Below are 20,713 nucleotides of genomic sequence, written 5' to 3'. Positions count from 1 at the left end.
CGTACACTGATAGTCATTATCATAATTATGACAATGATTGTATCTTCGGAGTACATAGTGGGTTATTGCCAGCCCACATTTCCAGTGCTGTAGGCGCTATGTGGTGCTGACTATGACTCGACTATTAGTCTGCAAAATGCCTTGTAACCAGGAGGATCACAGTGCCGCCGACAACAATCAATGTCCTGATGAATATCCTGATTGTAAACAGTTGAGGAACAAAGCACTCAAATCAGGAGACCAACAAACTGGTACTCACCAGTCACAAGTATCAACCGCCATTGTTACTGGGTAACATGTGAATGTACATGTGTGTCATAGTCATTGCACTTCCGGTGATGTATTCAGGGCCGGCGGAACCGGTCAGGCTGGTCCGGCCATGGCCGGACCACTTTCCCAGCTGGATGGTCCATGTGATTCGTGCAAAACCGGTGTAAAAAAATCCAGAGGTACATGACTCGACTGTATTGCCGACGTGTGATGTGCTTCTAAGTAGCTCAGGACTCCGTGACCGGCACTGTATGGCTGACACGGATAAAAAAAAGTTGTGTTTGTATTCTTTTACTATAATTTTCTGCATTTTCTGCATTTTCTGGAGCCTTAGAGATGCCCAAATTCGCTCTATTTCACGTAAATTTTAAATAAATCTCCCGGGGGAGGTCCCCCGGACCCCCTAAAAAGTTCGCCGGACCACTCCCAAACTCCTTCCTCCGGCCCTGGTATTGTTAGCCCGCCTGTGCTACACAAAATGTCATGTAGACTTCAACACTCCGATTCTGAATAAAACGGTATCACACAGCTCTCTACTACATGTACATGTACATTGTAATATGGGGTGAGTAATCTAGCAGCCCGATATTGGTACTTATTGTCACACATAATGTCATTGCACACCATAATCACCTTCCCCACGTGATACAATGTAGCAACATAAACCTTAGGGTGCGTTCTTAAATCCTCTCGGAAAAGTTGGAGACTCTCCGAAAAGTTCGAGAGCTGTTCTTATATCCTCTCCGACTTTTAGGAGGCTCTCCAAAGCTCTCCAAAGCTCTCCAAGCTTCAGAGGTGGTTGAAACTTGGAGATTCCCGCGGTTTGGGATCAGCGCATGCGAACTACGACTAAAAGCCACGTGTTCATCATGAGTATACGCATTTTCCTTTTCGCATACGCACACGTGCATTACTAGTATTCATCACTCAAGATCGCGGCCCCTTTGGCGCTTCATTTTGCTTGACATGTGCAAAATATCTCCGAATTCTTCGAGACCCGTTCTTGAGTAATCCCAGTTTCTTCGACTTCTCTTTTCTTCTTCTTCTACTAGAGAATATAAGAACGCACCCTTAGTTAGTAGTTACCAATGGACCCTACACGTACTCAACATACAAATGACCAGTCCGAGTTGTAGTCCAAGTAAAGTACAATGTACATGTACTTACATGTACATGCTACGATGATGTACATGTACCGGTATGCGACCTTTGTACTTTTGTAGTTGAAACTACATTGTAACTGGTTACCAACTTACTTGAGAAAGTACAATCGAATCCGGTATGCACGAATCATCAACGCGAAGAAAAAGAAGTATCGTCAGGCCTCCGAGGACCTCCGCGGGTCGTTCACACCACTGGTTTGTTCCACGGATGGGGTGCTACATCGCGAATACGCCAGCTATCAGAAGCGACTTGCTGGTCGCCTCGCCCTCAAGTGGGACAAGCCATTTTCTATCATCATGGCTTGGGTGCGAGTTCGCAGCCAATTTGCTGTGATCCATGCAGTCGACCTCCGGCTACGCGGGTCTAGAAGGCGCCTGACAGGCCTGTCGACGCAGGATGGTGCTGGGGTAGGCATCGGCCATTGAAAACTGAATTCCGTCCGTTTTACGTGGAATTTCTTGGAGTTTCCCAATGTATTGTACTTGAATAAAATTCTATTTTAACTTTCATGGTATCTCAATTTTTTTTTTGTCACGTCTACATGACTTTATTTTGCCCGTAAAAGAGGCCGTTACCCCCTTACCCCCCGTAAAAAAAAAACGAATCTACAGTAGAACCCTATCATAAATTAATGAGTCCACAGTACTGCAGCCAGCGTGCAGCCACAACCCAGACTATTTCCAATGTTTCACGCTTGAGGCGCCCTTCAAGCTATGAATGTATGATCCATTCAGTGCTGGAGAAACACACCAGTAAAGGATGGAATGCATTGCCTTGTGCTGCTGTGGCCCGTGTGGGTCGGTTTAGTCCGGTCAAGAGTACATTATCAATATGTACTCTTGGTCATGTTTGTGCTAGGATACTTTCCTCCGCATTACGTGGTGTCTGTCCTGTCCAGCTACATGTACACGTATGTGTGCAGCTCAGACTTCTGAAAGACCGCAGACTCTTCCTTTTGTGCAGGCACTTGAAAGCTGGCCCAGGTGATAAGTGACCACTTGATTTGGTCAGGTGTGACCTCAAGGCCTCCTCCTCAGACCTCTAGACTAGAGAGCTCCTTTGCTGTTCAAAACACATCTATCACATTCCTCTTCATATTCAGTCTAGGCTCAGGGCTGCTAAGTGCTAGTCTCCGTGGTAGTACAGTCGAAGGTAGCGCTGAGGAAATGGCAAAAATTAATGATGGATATACGAGTACTGTACATGTAGACAAGAACAACAACTACTACTACCTTCTACGTGTACATGTACATGTATATTCATAAGCAGATGGGACTGGGCTAGAGAGATCCAGGGCAGTGTGGTGGTGGTACATGTATGGGGACAGAATGGAACAGCAGAGGCATTAGAGAGAAAACATTGCAGCACTTGTTGCCAAACAATAGCCCATTAGCAGCAGAAATCCAATAATAAAATTAATCAAGGTCTCATCCATCTCCGTCCTCATCCCAAAGCATGGGTTTCCTCCCGGGTGTGTGTGCACCCGTGTGTGTGTGTGCACGCGCGTGTGTGTGTGTGTGTGTGTGTGTGTGTGTGTAGGTAGGTACATGTGGTTTTCTTTCCTGGGTCCTGAGAGATTGCCCTCGGACCCGGCACCCCAGGTGGCACCAGTTCCACACAGCAACCTTCCGTCGCAGAGATAAAACCAGCACACAGGGTGAGGTGTACAGTAAGTAAGTTGTCATCCAGCCATTGAGTTCAGTTTGCTCCACTCCAGTCAATTTGATCTAGATAATCCAGCAATTCTCCAATATGGCAAAAAAACATGTTTGAAAAATTGTTCAGATAAGATGCAGGTGTGCCTCAATGCAGGTATGACATGACATCATCAAGGAGTCAAGGATAAGGATGACCACAGTGTACATGTCCATACTTACAAGTACTACAGATCGCTGAGGAAATGGTAAGATGGCACGCAGCCATTCTAGTAGTGCTACGGAAAATGGCATGACTGGAAGCTACATGGTAAGCCCTCAAGTCCACAAGACTGCTTCATTGCACCACAGTGACACCATGAGAGTCGACCAGAGCACACAACGTTCCAATCCGACCACAACGTTTGTGGCGTCACTAACAAAGCCAGTAAGGAGGCATTAACGTTATTAATTATTTCTAGGATTCTCCAAAGGCAAATGGATGCTTGTCAACGGGAGTAACATAAAGAAAATTGAAATACCACGATAGTTTCTGATTTTATCATTCAGCCTTTTCGCCAAGCCACACTTGGCGAACATTTTCTTATGCCAGTGACTGGGGCGAGTCAGATATGCTTCACCCGGGTACGGATTGAGATATGCAGGCCACAAAAAATGTATTGTATACATCTGTGGTGGGGAGCATGCATGTGTAGCTTGCTCGGCAATTGGATGTGCTCAGGGACATGCACGAGTACTTCAGAAGTATTATTTACAGATGAAGCTGGCCAACGACGAGCTTGGTTAATCCAGAAGAGAGCGCTTGAATTTGCATTGTAGTGTCGAGCGAGTGGGTTACTCTTACACATCGTCGCTGTGTTCTAGGCTTCTAGCTTCTAGCTTCTCTATTTCCTAGGAACAGAACGCACAACAAATAGCACTCTGTGCTCCTTACCAGCGAAAGTGTTCAGAGAGGCCTTAAGCGATGGTTGCATCATCACTTGCATGGTTGTCCACTGTCACTCTGACATCTGAACAAAACAGCTTGCCGACTGTCCTTGAAATCATCGGTTTCATCAGCAGTCTCTCCCCGTTCAGTTTCTCAGGTCTCGGCTTGGGCAGGTCTCAGTGCCAGCATCCATTCATGTAGCTGATAGGATTCATTTCACACTGAAGTCTGGGCAGTTACTTCAGCTTTGATGTACCAGGTCTCTTGGTATACTGGGACAACACCGAAAGCCTCCATCCACAGTCGACCATTTCCTTTGTAATCTCTAGCTGCCACGCAGGCAAGAAAGAGCTTACGGCACAATCTAGTGCGGCTAAGTACCATCCATCACCTTGGGTGAAATCTCCACCTCAAATCTGCATTAGCAGTCAACCGTTTCCTGCGTTTCCCTCTGCCACAGAAGAGCCTATGACATCATGGAGTGCAGGGAGAGCCACAGACATCATGGAGTTCAGAGATAGATTATGACATCACTGAGCACAGCATAGGGACAATGATGTTCAGCCACCGTCCTGGTCCATCACGATGCAGCCAGTCGCACTGCCACTGACTTTCTTGTACAGGTCAATGTAGTGACCAGCCCTGCGTGCGACTGTCAGCAAACACTGCTGCGAGAAGCTCTGCTTGTCAAGAAGTGGCGCCATTTCCAGTGCCGACATGCCCCGAGTGCGGGCAACACGAGTGAGGCACGCCAGCACAAAGTCATAGCAGTTGTTAGCCTCGAAGTGAAATCTGTAGAACAAAAGTAGAAAAAAACATCAATAATTTCTAAAGGATTTGGAGAACTTCAAAATTCAAAGGATCAGTCGCGGAAGTGATCTGCCTGAAAAGAGAAAAAAATTCAAACCCATTCATCAATAATTATTTGCTACTGCCAGGAACCGATTTGAAATTCAAAAAGACGAGTCCACAATGTGTATGATATGAATGGTCTGAAGAAAAAAAGAAAGTGCCCCCTGTGAGGATCGAACTCACGACCTTCAGATTATGAGACTGACGCGCTGCCTACTGCGCTAAGGAGGCTGGTTATGGCACCCTTGACTGGTACATCTGTAATTGTGCCCATTTAAATCCGACCTGTTCGGAAAGGGAGGATTATCGAATTTCCAACATTTGGGATAAGTGGAGAACATCAAGAAATTCGGCACAGTATCCGAACTAGAGGACATGAAGTTAGGGTGGCTCCTACAGAGGTTTGTCCTGGAAGTCTGTGAGTTGGGCGGCTGAGAGTACTGTGCCAAGACCGTTCATGAGATAGTGGCTGAGCTGCAGAGAGCTAAATCCGGTCACTGAAAGACGAAGCAGGCCCTGGCCATAAGATGAAGACGGTGGCTGTTCGTCCAATTCAAGAACTAGATGACATCGAGTTAGTGTGGCTCCTACAGAGGTTTGTCCTGGAAGTCTGTGACTCGGGCGGCTGGGGGTACTGTGCCAAGACCGTTCACGAGATAGTGGTTGAGCTGCAGAGAACTGTCCGGATAAAACAGCCCGACTGTAGCTTCCTTTCCTGGTGGCAGGTAAAGTCCTTTCAAGACGTCATGGATGGCCTAAGAAAGGAATCGGCCAAATCCGGTCACTCCATGACGAAGCAGGCCCTGGCCATATGGCCCGCAGATGAAGACGTGCTGTGGAAGTCTGGCGTGCTGGATGGAAGGAACCCAACGCACCTTGTTGACACGGTGCTCTTCCTTGTTGGCAAGAACTTTGCACTGCACAGTGGAGAAAAACATCGTGCATTGTGCTCTGCTCCGACCAGCCAGATCAAGCTGGTGGAGAAGGACGGGGGAGTGCCCGTACCTTCTTTACACAGAGGAAGTGTCAAAGAACTACCAGGGTGGTCTCACCAACGCCTAGAGGCAGACCCCGAAGACAGTCAAGGCATTCAACAACCCACAATGCCCAGAGCGATGCATTGTCTCTCTATTCAAGACGTACACGGTCAAGCGCCCAGACAGCAGTGAATTCTATGTCAAGGCTCTAAGAAAGCCAACAGAGGACAAGTAGCATTCGATCCAACCACTGGGCAAGAATACCTTGCGTACCCTGGTCTCGGACATGTGTGCCCGTGCTGGCCTAAAAGGCTATTACACAAACCATTCTCTCCAGCGAACGCGTGCCACGGTCCTCTATGATGAAGGTCTTGACGAGCAGCTGATCAAAGAGCACACAGGCCACCAAAGTGAGTCTGTCCGGGGGTACAAGACCACGCCACACAACAGCGAGATGAGCAGTGATGATACCGAGACCCTTGGTCGGTTTAGCTGCTCTTGCCCCGCCTCCACTGCTTCGGCTGCCATCGCTATGTGCATCTCAGTGCGTTTTTGCCGGTGTTTGCACCATGATGATTTGTGGCTCTCATAAATAAGATCTGATGTTCTCAGTGGTTGTCAGGAGAGCACTCCCGACTTGAAAAAGTCAGAACTGGAAGCGGAAGAAAAGGCACAGCCCAAGCCCACATCAGTGGCGCAGTCAGAAGAGTCCAAGCACGGTGAAGGTGCAGTTTAAAATGAGCCCGCTGAGCCAGACGCAAAGAAGCCTGCGGCTCCCCTTGCAAGCATCGCAACATATGCACAGCAAGGAGCTACTATCGTGATCAACATGAAGTAACATGTCGGGGTGGGCCACTGGCTACCATTCGATTCCGCCTACTTGAACTGAACACTGCGTCTCTTCCAGAGATACTCTTGTGGTGTCTTTCCACTCTTTCACACGTTTTCACGGCCCAAATGCATACCAGTAGTAGTACCTCTGTGAAACGGGGTGGTTACCATTCGATTCTGCCTGCTTGAATTGAGCACTTTGTCTCTTCCAGAGATATTTTCGTGGTGTCTTTCTACTCTTTCTACTCAACGTGTTATCCTTGCTCCCGCTAGCGTTACCTCTTTTGCATGCACAGTGAAACCTGTCCAAGCTGACCGCTTGAGGGACCTTGCAAATGTGATCACCGTGTTCAGGTGGCTCCTTATCCAGGGTCTTTTGACTGGGAATAGCATCCATTGGTCCTAGATATAATGATCTTCATGGAATCCCGCTTCAGTCTGCCTCATTGTGCAAGGTATACCAATTTTTGGCAAGTAGCTTCTGCTGTTCCTGTTTGTATTATTTATTATTTTTTCACCTTGTCATGTCCCTTCTCTCTCATAACAGCCACCTTCACTTCCTTTCCCCAGGAGACTGCCTTTGATAGGCATCCATTAGCCTCTGGAGAATCTTTGAAAATACTTCCTCCGCGTCATTAAAATTGTCGCTTCCCAGAGCGATTTTTCGAATATATTTTGTCCACTCGAAGGGCAAAGAAATCAGCTAGAAATTGAGGCAGAGCATTGTCGACGGATCAAGCTTTAGTTTGTGCCCCCCCCTCCCCCCCCCCCCCCCCCCCCCCCGCGCTTCTCTGCACTTGCAGCTAAGGTCGACGTCTTCATCAGAGTTTGAGGCAGACCCTTCAGCACTCAACAATACGCTGAACAAGACGCGCGGTCAAATTCAGGTCAAGAAACTTCGTTTTCAAGCGATCCATGCCTCCCGGTGGCAGGCGATGAAGGCAAGCTAGCATTTTTCAAGTACACTGTAACGGCCTTCCAGCGGGATAGGGTAAGCAGTTTCGCACCTTCTTTCCTTGGCAAGCGCTTCGCTGATTTTGTTGGTGTTTTCAGACCTGCTACCTTCGCAGCCACATGCGCCACAAGTAGCGCATTTTAGGAATTTGAGACCGCTTTGTTCTTGCCATCGTCAACTTCACATTTCGTATTCAGGAAAGATACCAGGATTCTTATACCCGAGCTTGCAGTCTTGATATATGCCCACGCGAACGATGTGGGACGGCACAAACTCCAGAAAACGAAATGCGCTCTGGGGCGGAATAGTGCGGAGCGCGATGAATTTGCTTGGTGCGGAAGAGCGCCCCGACAAAGTCCGAGACCACCACGGCTTCAGTGACAAGTCGACATTGCGCAGGAAGGGTCGCACCAGTGTTCAAACACAGAAAACAGCGATTCCGACAGTCTGACTAAGACGAGCCAAGTCTCAAATATTGCGATGTGCGAAGCGACAATTTTAATGACGCGGAGGAAGTATATCAATATCAATCAATTGCGTGGATGTGCGTGTGCACGTGTACGTTTGCTGAATAAAATGCTGCAGTATGCAGTGCGGCTTGTTCTCAACCCCATAGAAAAGAAACCACACACTGGGCCTTATGCACGTTGTACAGACTTGTGAAGTTCTGTACTCGGGCCATAGGTGTGTACATACCCGGTTGGGTGTTCATTGTGTGCTATACATGCGCATTTGTCCAATTTAGCCTTATTATCAATGGCAACAATTCGTTTTCCAGCTTCATCACTTCGGATAGAACTAATGACTAGCTAGATCTTTGCCTGAAAAAGGTTTTCGTATGAAGAGCCTTCAGGGCCCATTTCTTAGTGGAAATGGCAGTAAACACAATAGGGTCCTGCATGTTCAACACCCAACCGGGTCTACAGGATTCTATGAGATTACGGTATGCGGAATTTTGTTCATCTGTAAAACGTGCAAAAGGCTTATTTGTAGTTTATGACAAAAAAAAAGGAAGTGCCCCCTGTGAGGATCGAACTCACGACCTTCAGATTATGAGACTGACGCGCTGCCTACTGCGCTAAGGAGGCAGCTAATCCCCATTGCTCTAACCACCTGTAAGAGCTCGGGACCATGCCGGACTGCACCACGAAACACGTACCGGTACAATCAAGAGTACAAGGTGAATTGCTATTTCTGGACATTGTACATTTCTGGACATTTCGAGTAAAATAATTTTTCGTCGCGTGTAGAGTCAAGTCAGTCAGGTTGATGAACTTTTTTCTTGTTGTAGTTGACAGCTGGGCTATTGTAGTTTCTCCTCGTGTCGGTGCCTTGTTGATAGCCTTTTCTTGGGAGGCATTTCAACGAGTTTTGTGGTACTATGTCGCAAGAGAATTTTGAATTTTGAGTAAAATAAGAAGTAATGGACGAATCGTTGGCTTCCCCATGTGCACTCCACTTCAGACGCTGTATAGTCTTGGACCTGCTGGCTGGAAGTGTGGAGAGGCCAACTGCAGTCCACCAATAGAAAAAAATAACAAAAATGGTGCAGTATAGGATGCCTATTGACGCTATTTTACTTTCATGTCCAGAATTCCATACACTGAAATTTAGGCCAAAAAATTGGCCTGTCGAAAACATCCTGCTATAAAGTCTCTGGGATCACAGCATGAGCAATTGTCACATATTTGGAAAGATGAAGGATTAGGCCATACAATAGATACAAAAAGATATGAAAAATGTAAAACACACAGCCAGTGGGCCTCTATTTTATTTTCATGTCCAGAAATTGCTATTCACCTCGTACATAACCCCCCAGAGTGTGCAACGCCGATCCAGCTCTGCATAGGGTCTTGGTCGAGCGGAATCGGATCTTCTGATGTCATGCGTACACTCCACACCAGCGCAAGGCCGGTCTCGAGGCAGGGTACCATTGTTTTTGATCCAAGAGTACCCGCGACTCCCCGGGTTCCCCTCAGATGTGTACGGTATTATGACGCAAAGATCCGATTCCGCTCGACCAAAACCCTATGCAGAGCTGGATCAGGCGTTGCACACTCTGGGGGGTTATGTACTCTTGGTACAATGAACCTGATACTGAAGCGCTGACTTCAACAGGTTTTATACCGTAGTGTGCATGCTGCTCTGTGAGACTTTCTTTCAAGATTTCCGGGAGTCTGTACTGTCAAATCCCGGGTTTGAGCAGCTGGCAGCACTAGAAGTGAGGAAAGGATCACTACTCAGGCCCGCGCACCGATTTCGGAGGTGGGGCGACCGATGTTCGAGGGGACTTGTCATTTTAAATTTCCTTGCTGTCTGCAAACTCCAACGCAACAACTTACACACGTATGAAACTTTACTCCTCAACTCCACTTGAATAACGGTGTCTTCACTGGCAGTCTGTGAATAGTAACCTACCCTCATGATGGGCCAGGCCCGAAAATTGGGTGTAATATAAATTGATTTGAATCCCATAAAGAGACCGTTATTAGAGCTGGGGAGTGAAGTTTTTACACGGGTCTTGTCATATGGCATGAAGCGATTTTCATGAAAGCTGCGACAGGTGTTCACTCAAATCGGAAAGGTGCCGCTTGCCAGTCCCTGGCTGTCCTACACCCCAGCGTACAAGTAGCAGGATCTGCAACAAACCAAGAAGACACTTCGAACGGGGGGCATGGATTCCTGACTCACGAATTGCGAAAAATGGATTCGCCATGTTTGCACTGGGCGGCAATCAACCCTTTGATGAAGCGCGCAAAAAAATCGGCCGCAAACTGGTACTGTTGAAAACTCTTCGGTTTCGGTCCGGGGATCATTGCCAGGCGATAAGGAAATTGAAGAATAAAAAGAAAGTGCCCCCTGTGAGGATCGAACTCACGACCTTCAGATTATGAGACTGACGCGCTGCCTACTGCGCTAAGGAGGCAGCTGACAATAGCATCTGCAACAGCTGCACCTGCAATTGTGTGCATCAAGAGTACATAACCCTCAGAGTGTGCAACTCCACTATGGGTGCTGTCCCGACAGAATTTCAAGTTGACGTCATTTGTATGATGCAATGCGCACTGTACACGGATTATCAGACGAATCCGGAACGTGTGGTGGACCGAAGCCCATCTGATCCTGTACAAATTATTGCAGAGAAAAACGTGTGATGCGTTGACACCCGTACAGATGCTGTAAATCACTGGTGCAAGGAGCATTGCATCATAAATAATGACGTCAACTTGAAATTCTGTCGGGACGGCAGGGTATGTGGGAGTTGCACACTCTTGGGGGGTTATGTACTTTTGTGTGCATTTAAAACCGATATTTTCGAACAACGGAGAATAACGGAAGATAATCGAATTTTGGACTGAAACATTCCAGCAGTAGCTTGGCTGCCCCATAGAAAGAGATCTGATCATCACACAATTGAAATCAGGTGAGAAGAAGTTGAAAAAAAGAAGTGCGAAAGATGGATTCGCCACGTTTGCACTGGGCGGCAATCAACCCTTTGATGCAGCGTGCTACGAAAAAATCGGCCACAAAGTGGGACTGGCACTGTTGAAAACTCTTCAGTTTCGGTCCGGGGATCATTCATTGCCAGGCGATAAGGAAATTGAAGAATAAAAAGAAAGTGCCCCCTGTGAGGATCGAACTCACGACCTTCAGATTATGAGACTGACGCGCTGCCTACTGCGCTAAGGAGGCATCTACCCAATTTCGATCACTTGCAGAACATGTAGCACGCCAGAAGACAAAACCACTCACCGACTTGTTTCCCAGTTTGGTGACCTGGCCTCTCTGTCCAGTGCAGTATCCCATTGTAAGTCCGCAATAGAAGTCAGCGCGGTTAAGCCAGTGTGCTCGTGTAGAGAGATATTTATAGCAAGCAGCCATGGAGATTTAGAATCCTGGACTGATGACGATGAACCAGCTGAAGCTGTATGGGCAAGGAGAGAACACAGAGCAGCAAATACAACGAACGGTACATTGTCATGATATTGTTGCTGTTTCAAATCTTTATCCTCACGGTACCCTTTGTTGTTGTTGTTGTTGTTGTTGTTGTTGTTGTTGCTGCTGCTGTTGCTGCTGCTGCTGTTCAAATCTTTATTCTCACGATAGCCAGTGGCCAATAAGAGATAATAGTGTAAGAAAGGAGAAAGAGTGAGGAAGAATTGGGTGGGCAGAGCCTAGGGATTAAGGACTACTTAAGTGTACGGGCAGGGGTGGTCGCTACACGAGCATACAGAGTTGTGCAACAGCAGGGATATCTGGGATTTGAAGAGAGTGCGAGAAGGGATTTCGCGAAGCTGGGTGGGCAAGCAATTAAAGTAATGAAGGGCAAGAGCTGTTGTTGTTGTTGTTGTAGTCGTAGTATTATTTTACTTGGGATGATACAATCTTCCCATTACAGACAGAGAGTGCCCGGCTGGGTGAGAATAGTATAGCACTGTGCTTTGACCGTGTCTGAAGATGATAGGATGGCAGGGAGTTGACAGGCTTAGTCGGTAGCAAGACCGGCAAGGGAATGGAAGCCAATCGTACTAGAAACATGATGTGCAATTAGGCGCTGGTGACTGTAGCTCTGGTAACATGTCTTGGGGAAGGGGCAGCATCAGCAATCTAGGGGAGGTGGTGCGGAAAGCTAGTCAAGTGTACACAATGCCATAGCGGAAACCTTACACCCCCCCCCCCCCGTATATCTCCAGCTTGAACATTGCTTACTAGTGATGTAAGGAATACCAACACCAGAAAGAGTATTCGAGTGTAGGCAGCATTATTCGATATTCGAAAATTCGAAAAATTGGCACTTTTGGTTGTGTTATTTAGCTCCAACCTTGATCTCCTGAACAGTATTGAGGATGACAGTATTGAAAATATTTTCTGAGAACTGTGAAGCTTGTTCTTGAGTAAAGTCTGCTCTGTAAGCAGAGGGGAATGTGATCTGTATGCAACATGAATGTTGAGTCTGATGGAGTAAAGTGATCGACGCACATCACAAGAATAATAGAATATTCGTTCGTTCGTCAAAGCAATATTCGAGAGATTATTCGTTCGAAGAAATCACCATTCGTTACATCACTATTGCTTACCCCTCTTCCTTACACATACTACAGTACTAAGAGTGCATACGAAATCCCATGCCCTCTTGGCGTTTGCTTGTGTGCTCCTTGTTATATCATCCGTATCATGCCTGTCATGATTGTCTGAAGCTATTGTCTGTGTTGTGGTTGACTTCACTCTTTAGTACTATTGACTGGCCTTTCGTACAATACCTATTGATGTCTAGAGACATACTGTCTAGCCTTCCCCTCGTGCGCTTATTGATACACTATCCAGCTGTCCAGTGGCTCTTCTTCTACCGCTCTCTATCTCGCTATACTCTTCTTCACACTCTATAAGTTCGTGTCTTCTTTACAATAAAATCAGTTCAGTGACTGACGAGTTCGAGATCACAACATGGTGTCAGAAGCGGCTTGATTACGAATCCAGCCGAGATGCTTGCAATGTAGTCCTCAAACTGTACTCCTCTTTACCCGGTTTAGCCCTCTCACTCAGGCTCTCTCTAGCAATTCTGGCTCATTGCAGAAACCGTCCGTCTGCCTCATTGCAGAAACCGTCCGTCTGCCTCATTGCAGAAACCGTCCGTCTGCCTCTAAGCAGAATCCGTCCGTCTGCCATCCGTCCGTCTGCCTCTAAGCAGCCTCCCTGCCTCCGCGTTCCTACCGGTCGCAGCTCCTCGTGTCAGTCTCATTGCAGCTCCTGCATAGTCCTCAGACGACGTCGATGACCTCCTCGTTCGAGAACAACTGATCGTGGCCCTCCCGGCCGATGCCCAAGTCTTCCTCCTCCGTCAAGCGCCTCAGACCGCTACCACAACTGTCGAGCAGGCCGAAACTTACCTGCGAACGGAGAGGACAGAGATGGCGCTCCGCAAGTCTCTCCCGGGTTCACCGCCCCTCGCAAACGCGGCGGAAACCTCAGACAACTCGTCGTACTGTTCGACCTCCGACATCGTTGCCTCAGTGTAGTAACGATCCATCGAGTCTGTGGTGGTGCAGCTCACCCTCGGCGTGATTGCCCAGCTACAGACAAAGACTCGCAAGAAACTACGTCACTTCCGCGTGTGTCAACGTGCAACAGCGCCACCGTGACACAAGTCAGAAATCCGTGGGTTGTGTTACTGTAAGTACCACCACAGCACCAAACAGTCATGCTGTCCGTGAGTGCGATGCTGACATGGACTGTCCATTCTTAGGGTAACTCCACGTACTTTCTACTCGTATTCTGTACTCGTAGAGTCGCACTCTGATCTCTGCGTCTTGCTCTTTGTGCTCACACTCCTTCCACATAACGCATGGTTGCGCTCTTTCTCTGCTGGCTCTAGTATCAAATGCTCCAGTTCTATTTGGCCTCTTTGCCCTCTGTTTTCACTCTTTGCTTGAAAGGGGAGATGTTATATCATCCGTATCATGCCTGTCATGATTGTCTGAAGCTATTGTCTGTGTTGTGGTTGACTTCACTCTTTAGTACTATTGACTGGCCTTTCGTACAATACCTATTGATGTCTAGAGACATACTGTCTAGCCTTCCCCTCGTGCGCTTATTGATACACTATCCAGCTGTCCAGTGGCTCTTCTTCTACCGCTCTCTATCTCGCTATACTCTTCTTCACACTCTATAAGTTCGTGTCTTCTTTACAATAAAATCAGTTCAGTGACTGACGAGTTCGAGATCACAACACTCCTCATGCACTGGATTGGTGATACTGCTTGATTAACTTTACTACGGTGCTTCATCTTGCTTACCCTTGGCCTTACCTGTATCCAGCATAGGAGAACAAACGTTATCTTGATGTATACCATCTTCATCGAAATGTACAACTTTATGTCCTGCAGGTGAGAGAGAGAGAGAGAGAGAGAGAGAGAGAGAGAGAGAGAGAGAGAGAGAGAGAGAGAGAGAGAGAGACACACACACACACACACACACACACAAACACACAGAAAACGAGAGAAAACTCGCATCCCAACATCGGTTGAACAACACGGCCAAGGTTTCGCTACAATCATGTCAATGTACAGGTGCAGAGAAGGTTGTAAACACATGCTTGAAAGTGCGCACGGTTCCTCTCTATGCCACACTGTATGAGTTGATGTCAGCTAACTATTACTTGGAGGCGTCTCGGAAAAGGAAGTGCTAAACTGCACAGATCTCCCAATGGCTGTTAGAGATCACACCAGTGTGGCGACAAGAGAAATTCGCACCGATAAATATGTGCACTTCCATTGGTACCAATCATTTCTGTAACCATGGCTACATAATCAGCATAGACTGCCGGATGCCATAATAAAACGTGTACATGTATTATGTACTGTAGTGGACATGGAAATCCGGTCGAATGACCGGGGCCGGCGCCCTCGATGCGTACAGAACGTTGCATGCAGTGCACATGTTGATCCGGTGCGACCAGCGTGCTGCAGCGCATAAATGAATGTGTGTAGATCAACCACATGCGTGCTCACGGCTGCATGGCCAGCGCCCTGGGGCCGCCAGACGTGCGACCGAATTTCCATGTCCACGACAGGATAACTTGTGCTGTAAGCTGTGGCCATGCACATGCGAATGATCAAGCGCCGCACTCAGGACGTCAACATCCTGAATCGAAGCAATTGTGGTATATAATTATTGTAGTACTCCCGTTTGTCTCTTTCCCTCAAACCAGTTAATGTAGTACTAGTAGTAGTCTGGATTTCATGTTTGGGCTAGCAACAACCGTACCTGTGGAATCGACAATGCCAATATGCAATATGTCGCCATCTTTGTAAGAGCTGCAAAAGATTTCGATAGCAAAGCAGCAAGAAGTACAAAAAAACATACACCGCGGCCACGGAGGGTTCGGTTTATAAAAATACAAAAAAGTACTGTCAAATTCGTCAGTTTGAGGCAGGGAGTCGTGACTAGTACCCAAGCCAGATGAATCCCCAGTTTGCAATTATGTGAGTATTAAAGGGGAAAAGGGGAAAAGTCGGAATAAAAAAATTGACTGTCACCGCCATGTACCAGGACTCGAACCGGAACCTTCGCTTTTGGCAAGCGAAGCTCCACAAGAAGCTACTACGTGTAGTATGCCCCAGTCAGTCAGTATCGCCCACATCACCATTTCATTGGCTAGTGCCACATGATTGTGAATAAAAAAAATAAAATAATAATAATAATAATAATGGTGGTAATGTACATTGTCGTTCAAATTGTTTGGACTCGGATGGAGAGCCAAGGATAAATTTATAGAAAAGAAAAACTTGTAGTTCTAACTATTAATAATAATAGTTCCTTGGTCCTTTTTCTTTTCTATAAATACGAATTGTTTCTTGACAATAATTTAATTCGGATACCTACCTGACGAAGTCACCCATGCTGGGGCGTAGCAGCAGACTCATGGGATTAGCTGCACAGCTGGAGGTTTTAGTCTTGCCCACGCCAATGTGGTATTGATTTGCAGCTAGCCCGGGACTTGCATTCGGTGGCTGGACGAACGGACATGGCACCACGAATGGGGCGACGATGAGGGGAGCGTTTTGCAAGCCAGTCGGCCGAGTTTTGAAAGAAGTCCCACACACAGGGCAAACACCCCCGCAGGGAAGTGGCTGAGGTCCGAAATAGAATGCCGCCTTCTCGAAACTACAATGGCGCACGCACGAAAGCATGCCTATCACTCCGTGGTTACTTTGTGGCCGATGTGGGACGGTCGAGTGTCGGAGGATCAGGAAACTGCCAAAAAGTTTATACACTTACAAGTACAAGAACTGCATGCAGGCCATAACACGTTCCTGATAATTACTCTGTGTTCAAGACAACAGTCAACGAAATCAAGAGTAGAAGAGAATGTCGGCTTGCCCAAACTTCTAGTCAGTGCTGAATCCCTTTTATGCGGAAGTCAAAACTACAACCATTCAAACAGCCTTCCTTCATGCCGTCCAAGCAACTAAGATGCTGAAAGAAAGGTGCTGCTGTACATTTTCGTACTGTACTCTGTCTGTAGCGTCTTGTCCGCGTCAGCTGTTGTTATGGCAATCAAGGATGCACGCATGCCTACGCCTGAAGTGCCTGATTTTTTGATGATTCATGAGTTGCATCGCAATTATTTTTTTATCCAGCTTGGTTCACTTCCCACAAAATTGATCGTTTTGTTTTTGTTTTTGCTACTTGGTCCTAGATCCGGGCCAACGTAGCATGTGAGAAAGGAGGCATAAATTGAGACTGGTTTGCTTGAAACATGGCGAGGCTCTCTCTTCTGGCTCTTTTCTTGCTGAGCGGCCTGGTAGCGTTGCAGTCCGCCACAGTGCTGGCTGATTCCACTGACGATGATGAATTCGTTGAAATTATGCCTAAAAGCACACACGTCGAGGATGACGACGATGAGTACCAGGATGTAGTGCCCGTGGTTGTAGAAGAGGAGGATGAACCTGAACCTGAATCTAGAGATATAACCAGTAGGCGAGAGTCTGATGATGATGAAGACGAGGAGCTGGAACCAGCTGTTGTTGAGAAACCTGCTGAGAATGAAAATATCATGGACACTGAAGCGAAAAAGCCAGCTTCATCCCAACGTTCTTCCAGTGGCAGCCTGGATGAAGAGGAGTTTGAAGGATTTGAGGAGTTAACCAAGGATGCGGATAGTGTTGATGAAGAGGAAGTGAAAGAGGAACCGACCACTAAAAAGCCAGCTCTCAACGAGGCACACGTTCCTCGCCATGTACTCAGCTCACTCAGGGCTAACTGGGATCAGTTTATCATTGAAATGATCATGCTGGTAGCTGTGCTCGCGTACGGTGGAAACTTCTTGCTGGGCAAGTCGAAAAATGCGTCTATCGCCTATGCCTGGTGAGAATTTCGTGTCGAAATATTGGTCATTTTTAATATTTCAAACATAGATAGAGATAATGTGTACGCACTCATACCATGACACCAGAGGGAAATTGTGTAAGGATTTAACGTCGTTTTCATGTGACAATCATCAGAAATCTTCGTCACACTGAGAATACTTACACAGTTGTTCCTCATGTGTCGTGGTATGAGTGTGTACACACTCATATTTCTATCTATAATAGCAAGAGTCCATAAACAAGAGTATGCAACTGTGATCTCTTTTCTATGGGCCAGATGCACGGCTTGCTGCCTTCATTACATCATTCAGCTGCAGTGTGCGCACTGCAGAAAATCAAACACCGCACTTTTTCGCTGGTTTGAAATGAACTTTGGTACGAAACTGGGGTTCACGCGCCAGAATTTAGAGATCGCGTAGGTGCTGGAAGGAGTCGAGCAAAACCGGATGGGCTCGTACAATATACGGTGGGCTTGAGTGCATGCTTTCAGAGCGTGAAACTATTTCAAACATTTCAAGTAAGTGAGTCAGGATGTAGCTAACTCTACCCACACCGCAGTGCGCTCTTTATCATCCTTGTCATGATGGTGATATGTCAGCAGAAGCCCAAGAATACAGTGTGGTGCGGTGGGATTCGTGGGATTTATGTACCGGTCGAATCTGTTGCTACTTCTTCCGCTTTCATGTCACCAGTGCTGACATTCTTTGTGGAGGGGGGAGGGCAGGTATTATGTTAGCGTAGTGGTATTGTTTGTGAACTTCAAGCGTCTTGGAGCGTATGATGATGCCCGTTTGTTGTTTTTCTAATGGTGTTTTCCACACTGTGTGTTCTAAGCTACATGCATCTTCATCTTCCAGGGTGAGCACTTCCTGAGTCTACTTGATTGCAGCATACGATTCAACAAGTTTTTTTTCTTTTGATGTTTATGTCTGCTGCAGGTTTGAGGCTCATCAGGAAGTGCTTACAAATAACTTCTCGGTGGTGGGCGATGATGGCGAAGGCACTGCCCCGAGCCGGAACATTGTGATACGCGAGGCCGAGAACGTCTTCCTCGTCCACTGCACGGGCCGCGCCAACTGCGACTCCTTGCTGGTTGAGTTGCAGCTGCTGAAGCGGCAGGATCTCGTGCAGCTGCTTTCGCAGACCATTCGTCCCAAGTCTGATGCGGTGCAGATTACGGTCAGTCTCAGCGCCGAAGACATGGATCCGTTCGTGTTTGCTGTTGCACCGAAGCGCAATATCAGCCGCTTGATGAAAGAGCACCGCGACCTTGGCTTGCTGAGTCCCGAGAAACGTCGCTGTGACCAGTACGGAGTGCCAGCAACGTTTACTGTTGTTTCCGAGACGACTGAAGTGCTACCGACGATCTTGACGACTTCATTTGTAGCCACGCTAAAGAAATACGAGGAGCTAATTGACTATATTCACTTCTCTGATCAATTTGTTCCTAATGTGGATCAAGATGAAGCCTCAAAGGACGACAAGGCTGCACAGGCTGCAGCGGCTGAAGCACTAAAATCAGCACAGCGCGTGCTTATCTTCAGATTCAATCTTCCGGCTCATTTACGATTCACCACTCGCAAGCAACTGGATAAGCTGGTGCCTCTGATGCGTATGGTGCTGCATTCGATTGATCGTGTCAAGAAATGCCGCTTGAGTCGCGAGGCCAAAGAGCATGCTGTGAAGAACAGATCGAAAATGTCGGAAGAAGTTTCCAAACTAACTCATCAGCAGCGCCAAGAGGTAAGCAAAACTCTGTCACTTCTGTGTTTCGCCTGTTTTTTTTTGGCTCAAGACATGGTGCTCACATCTAGAGAAGGTGTTCAGGCAAACCAGAACCGTGTATATGTACTTGTATCTGTTGGTCCTTGTATTGACACATTTTGAATGCGCTACTTTAGGGCCTAAATCCCGACTTCACACCTAGAAATCCACATAATTATGCTCTCTGGGATTAATGTCTTCGTTCTGTAGCCATGTTGCGTGTATTCCTCTTTATTCTTTGGTATTTAACTGGCACCCTCTCTTTCTTTCTCTCTCTCTCTCTCTCTCTCTCTCTCTCTCTCTCTCTCTCTCTCTCTCTCTGCTTTTTGCTTTGCACAGCGTGCACAAGAAAGACGTGAAGACAAGTTGCGTAAGGAGAAGGAGCGCTACATGACAATGGAGGATCCGGAGAAGGCGCGCAAGCTCCAAGAAAAAGTCCTCCAGCGGGAGAACAAGAAGAAGAATCCTAAAATGAAGACCGCAATCCTGCGCCGTGGCTAGAACGCTTTTCTGAGATGCTGGCCAATTGCTCTGGTCTGTATTTTCTCCTACTGGCTGTGTATCATCAGCTGATTACAATCATGTGACTGACCTTGGTGTTTGCACAATCACATGTGCAGCTGGGCCATGCTAGGTCACTCTACAACAATTTCCGAATGCCACCTGATCTGGCAGTAGACAATTCATTCAAATTTATTTTTTCGGGCTTCAGCGGGCCCCACTGAGAGGTGTCCTAAGCCTAGCTAGCCACACTCCACGCTGCAATTCCTTCATGAAACCATAGACCATAGCCAACCATAACACTGTTTTGCTTTTTATTACGACGTTCTGTTATTTTTTACGCGTTAAAACGATCGCTAGTTGTTGAGGTCGCTGTAACCTTAGCTACTGTATGCTCGCCACAGAGTACTTGGTGCAGCTTGCAAGACAGTCATTATACTGTATTACTGATTGATGATTACAAACCAGCATACACACGTAAATGTGCAATCAATCTGTCTGGCTTATTGCGATTGTATGACATTGATTGTTTACATGTTCAAAGTGAAAGCTTTCACAGGAGCGGATTATATTCACGATCGAGTTGGCCTGCAGTACATGTATGTGGGAGAACTGCTCCAGTGGGTTGCAGTCTTCTGTGACTGCCTGCTGGTCATGTACACTATACTACTGTCAATGACTTCCTCCATTGGGCCAAGGAGGATTGACTATTCGTACCCGGATATCCCCACTGTGCAGGTATAATAGGATCCAAATTGCATTGAATGGTTGACAACGTAATTGTTGTTGCACCTGGAAGTGTGGTGGAAATACATGCAAATATTATTTTCTCTCCCGGTCCAGGACCAGGTAGTGCACAGCTAGCTGCCTCTGTCTTTGATACAAAGACTCCTGGAAGAGCTTGGGGTTATCATCAGTGAGTAGCATTTTTACTACTCCCTTGGTTA

General features: G+C 47.1%; 3 protein-coding genes and 4 non-coding genes across 7 annotated transcripts in view; 1 reads left to right on the top strand and 6 right to left on the bottom strand.

The window, feature by feature from the left end:
• The window catches only part of LOC135822558 (ankyrin repeat and BTB/POZ domain-containing protein 3-like), a 48,250-nt gene extending 31,713 nt beyond the window's left edge, over positions 1 to 16,537 (bottom strand). The window contains exons 1-5 of the mRNA XM_065335361.1: positions 16,015 to 16,537; positions 15,397 to 15,446; positions 14,439 to 14,510; positions 11,386 to 11,557; positions 4,024 to 4,809 (exon numbers count right to left, since the gene is read on the bottom strand). Of these exons, the coding sequence (XP_065191433.1) occupies positions 4,024 to 4,075 (52 nt within the window). The 5' untranslated portion in view covers positions 4,076 to 4,809; positions 11,386 to 11,557; positions 14,439 to 14,510; positions 15,397 to 15,446; positions 16,015 to 16,537. The remainder of the gene's footprint in view (positions 1 to 4,023; positions 4,810 to 11,385; positions 11,558 to 14,438; positions 14,511 to 15,396; positions 15,447 to 16,014) is intronic.
• Positions 4,578 to 13,633, bottom strand: LOC135823670 (PAN2-PAN3 deadenylation complex subunit pan3-like). Its single transcript, XM_065336519.1, has 3 exons — positions 13,521 to 13,633; positions 11,648 to 11,722; positions 4,578 to 4,809 (listed from the first exon to the last, which is right to left on the bottom strand). The coding sequence occupies exons 1-3, from the start codon at positions 13,631 to 13,633 to the stop codon at positions 4,578 to 4,580; spliced, it is 420 nt and encodes a 139-aa protein (XP_065192591.1).
• Positions 5,028 to 5,100, bottom strand: Trnam-cau (transfer RNA methionine (anticodon CAU)). The gene has a single exon. It is a non-coding gene; the product is annotated as a tRNA-Met (tRNA).
• On the bottom strand, positions 8,648 to 8,720 carry Trnam-cau (transfer RNA methionine (anticodon CAU)). The gene has a single exon. It is a non-coding gene; the product is annotated as a tRNA-Met (tRNA).
• Positions 10,486 to 10,558, bottom strand: Trnam-cau (transfer RNA methionine (anticodon CAU)). Its single transcript has one exon. It is a non-coding gene; the product is annotated as a tRNA-Met (tRNA).
• On the bottom strand, positions 11,253 to 11,325 carry Trnam-cau (transfer RNA methionine (anticodon CAU)). Its single transcript has one exon. It is a non-coding gene; the product is annotated as a tRNA-Met (tRNA).
• Positions 16,538 to 16,768: 231 nt separating the features above from the next.
• On the top strand, positions 16,769 to 20,335 carry LOC135822557 (PAT complex subunit CCDC47-like). Its single transcript, XM_065335359.1, has 3 exons — positions 16,769 to 17,499; positions 18,440 to 19,244; positions 19,605 to 20,335. The coding sequence occupies exons 1-3, from the start codon at positions 16,892 to 16,894 to the stop codon at positions 19,764 to 19,766; spliced, it is 1,575 nt and encodes a 524-aa protein (XP_065191431.1). The 5' UTR covers positions 16,769 to 16,891; the 3' UTR covers positions 19,767 to 20,335.
• The last annotated feature ends 378 nt before the right edge of the window (positions 20,336 to 20,713 follow it).

Source organism: Sycon ciliatum, chromosome 8, assembly GCF_964019385.1.
Source record: "Sycon ciliatum chromosome 8, ocSycCili1.1, whole genome shotgun sequence".
NCBI lineage: Eukaryota > Metazoa > Porifera > Calcarea > Leucosolenida > Sycettidae > Sycon > Sycon ciliatum.
This window is presented reverse-complemented; position numbering and strand designations above follow the sequence as displayed.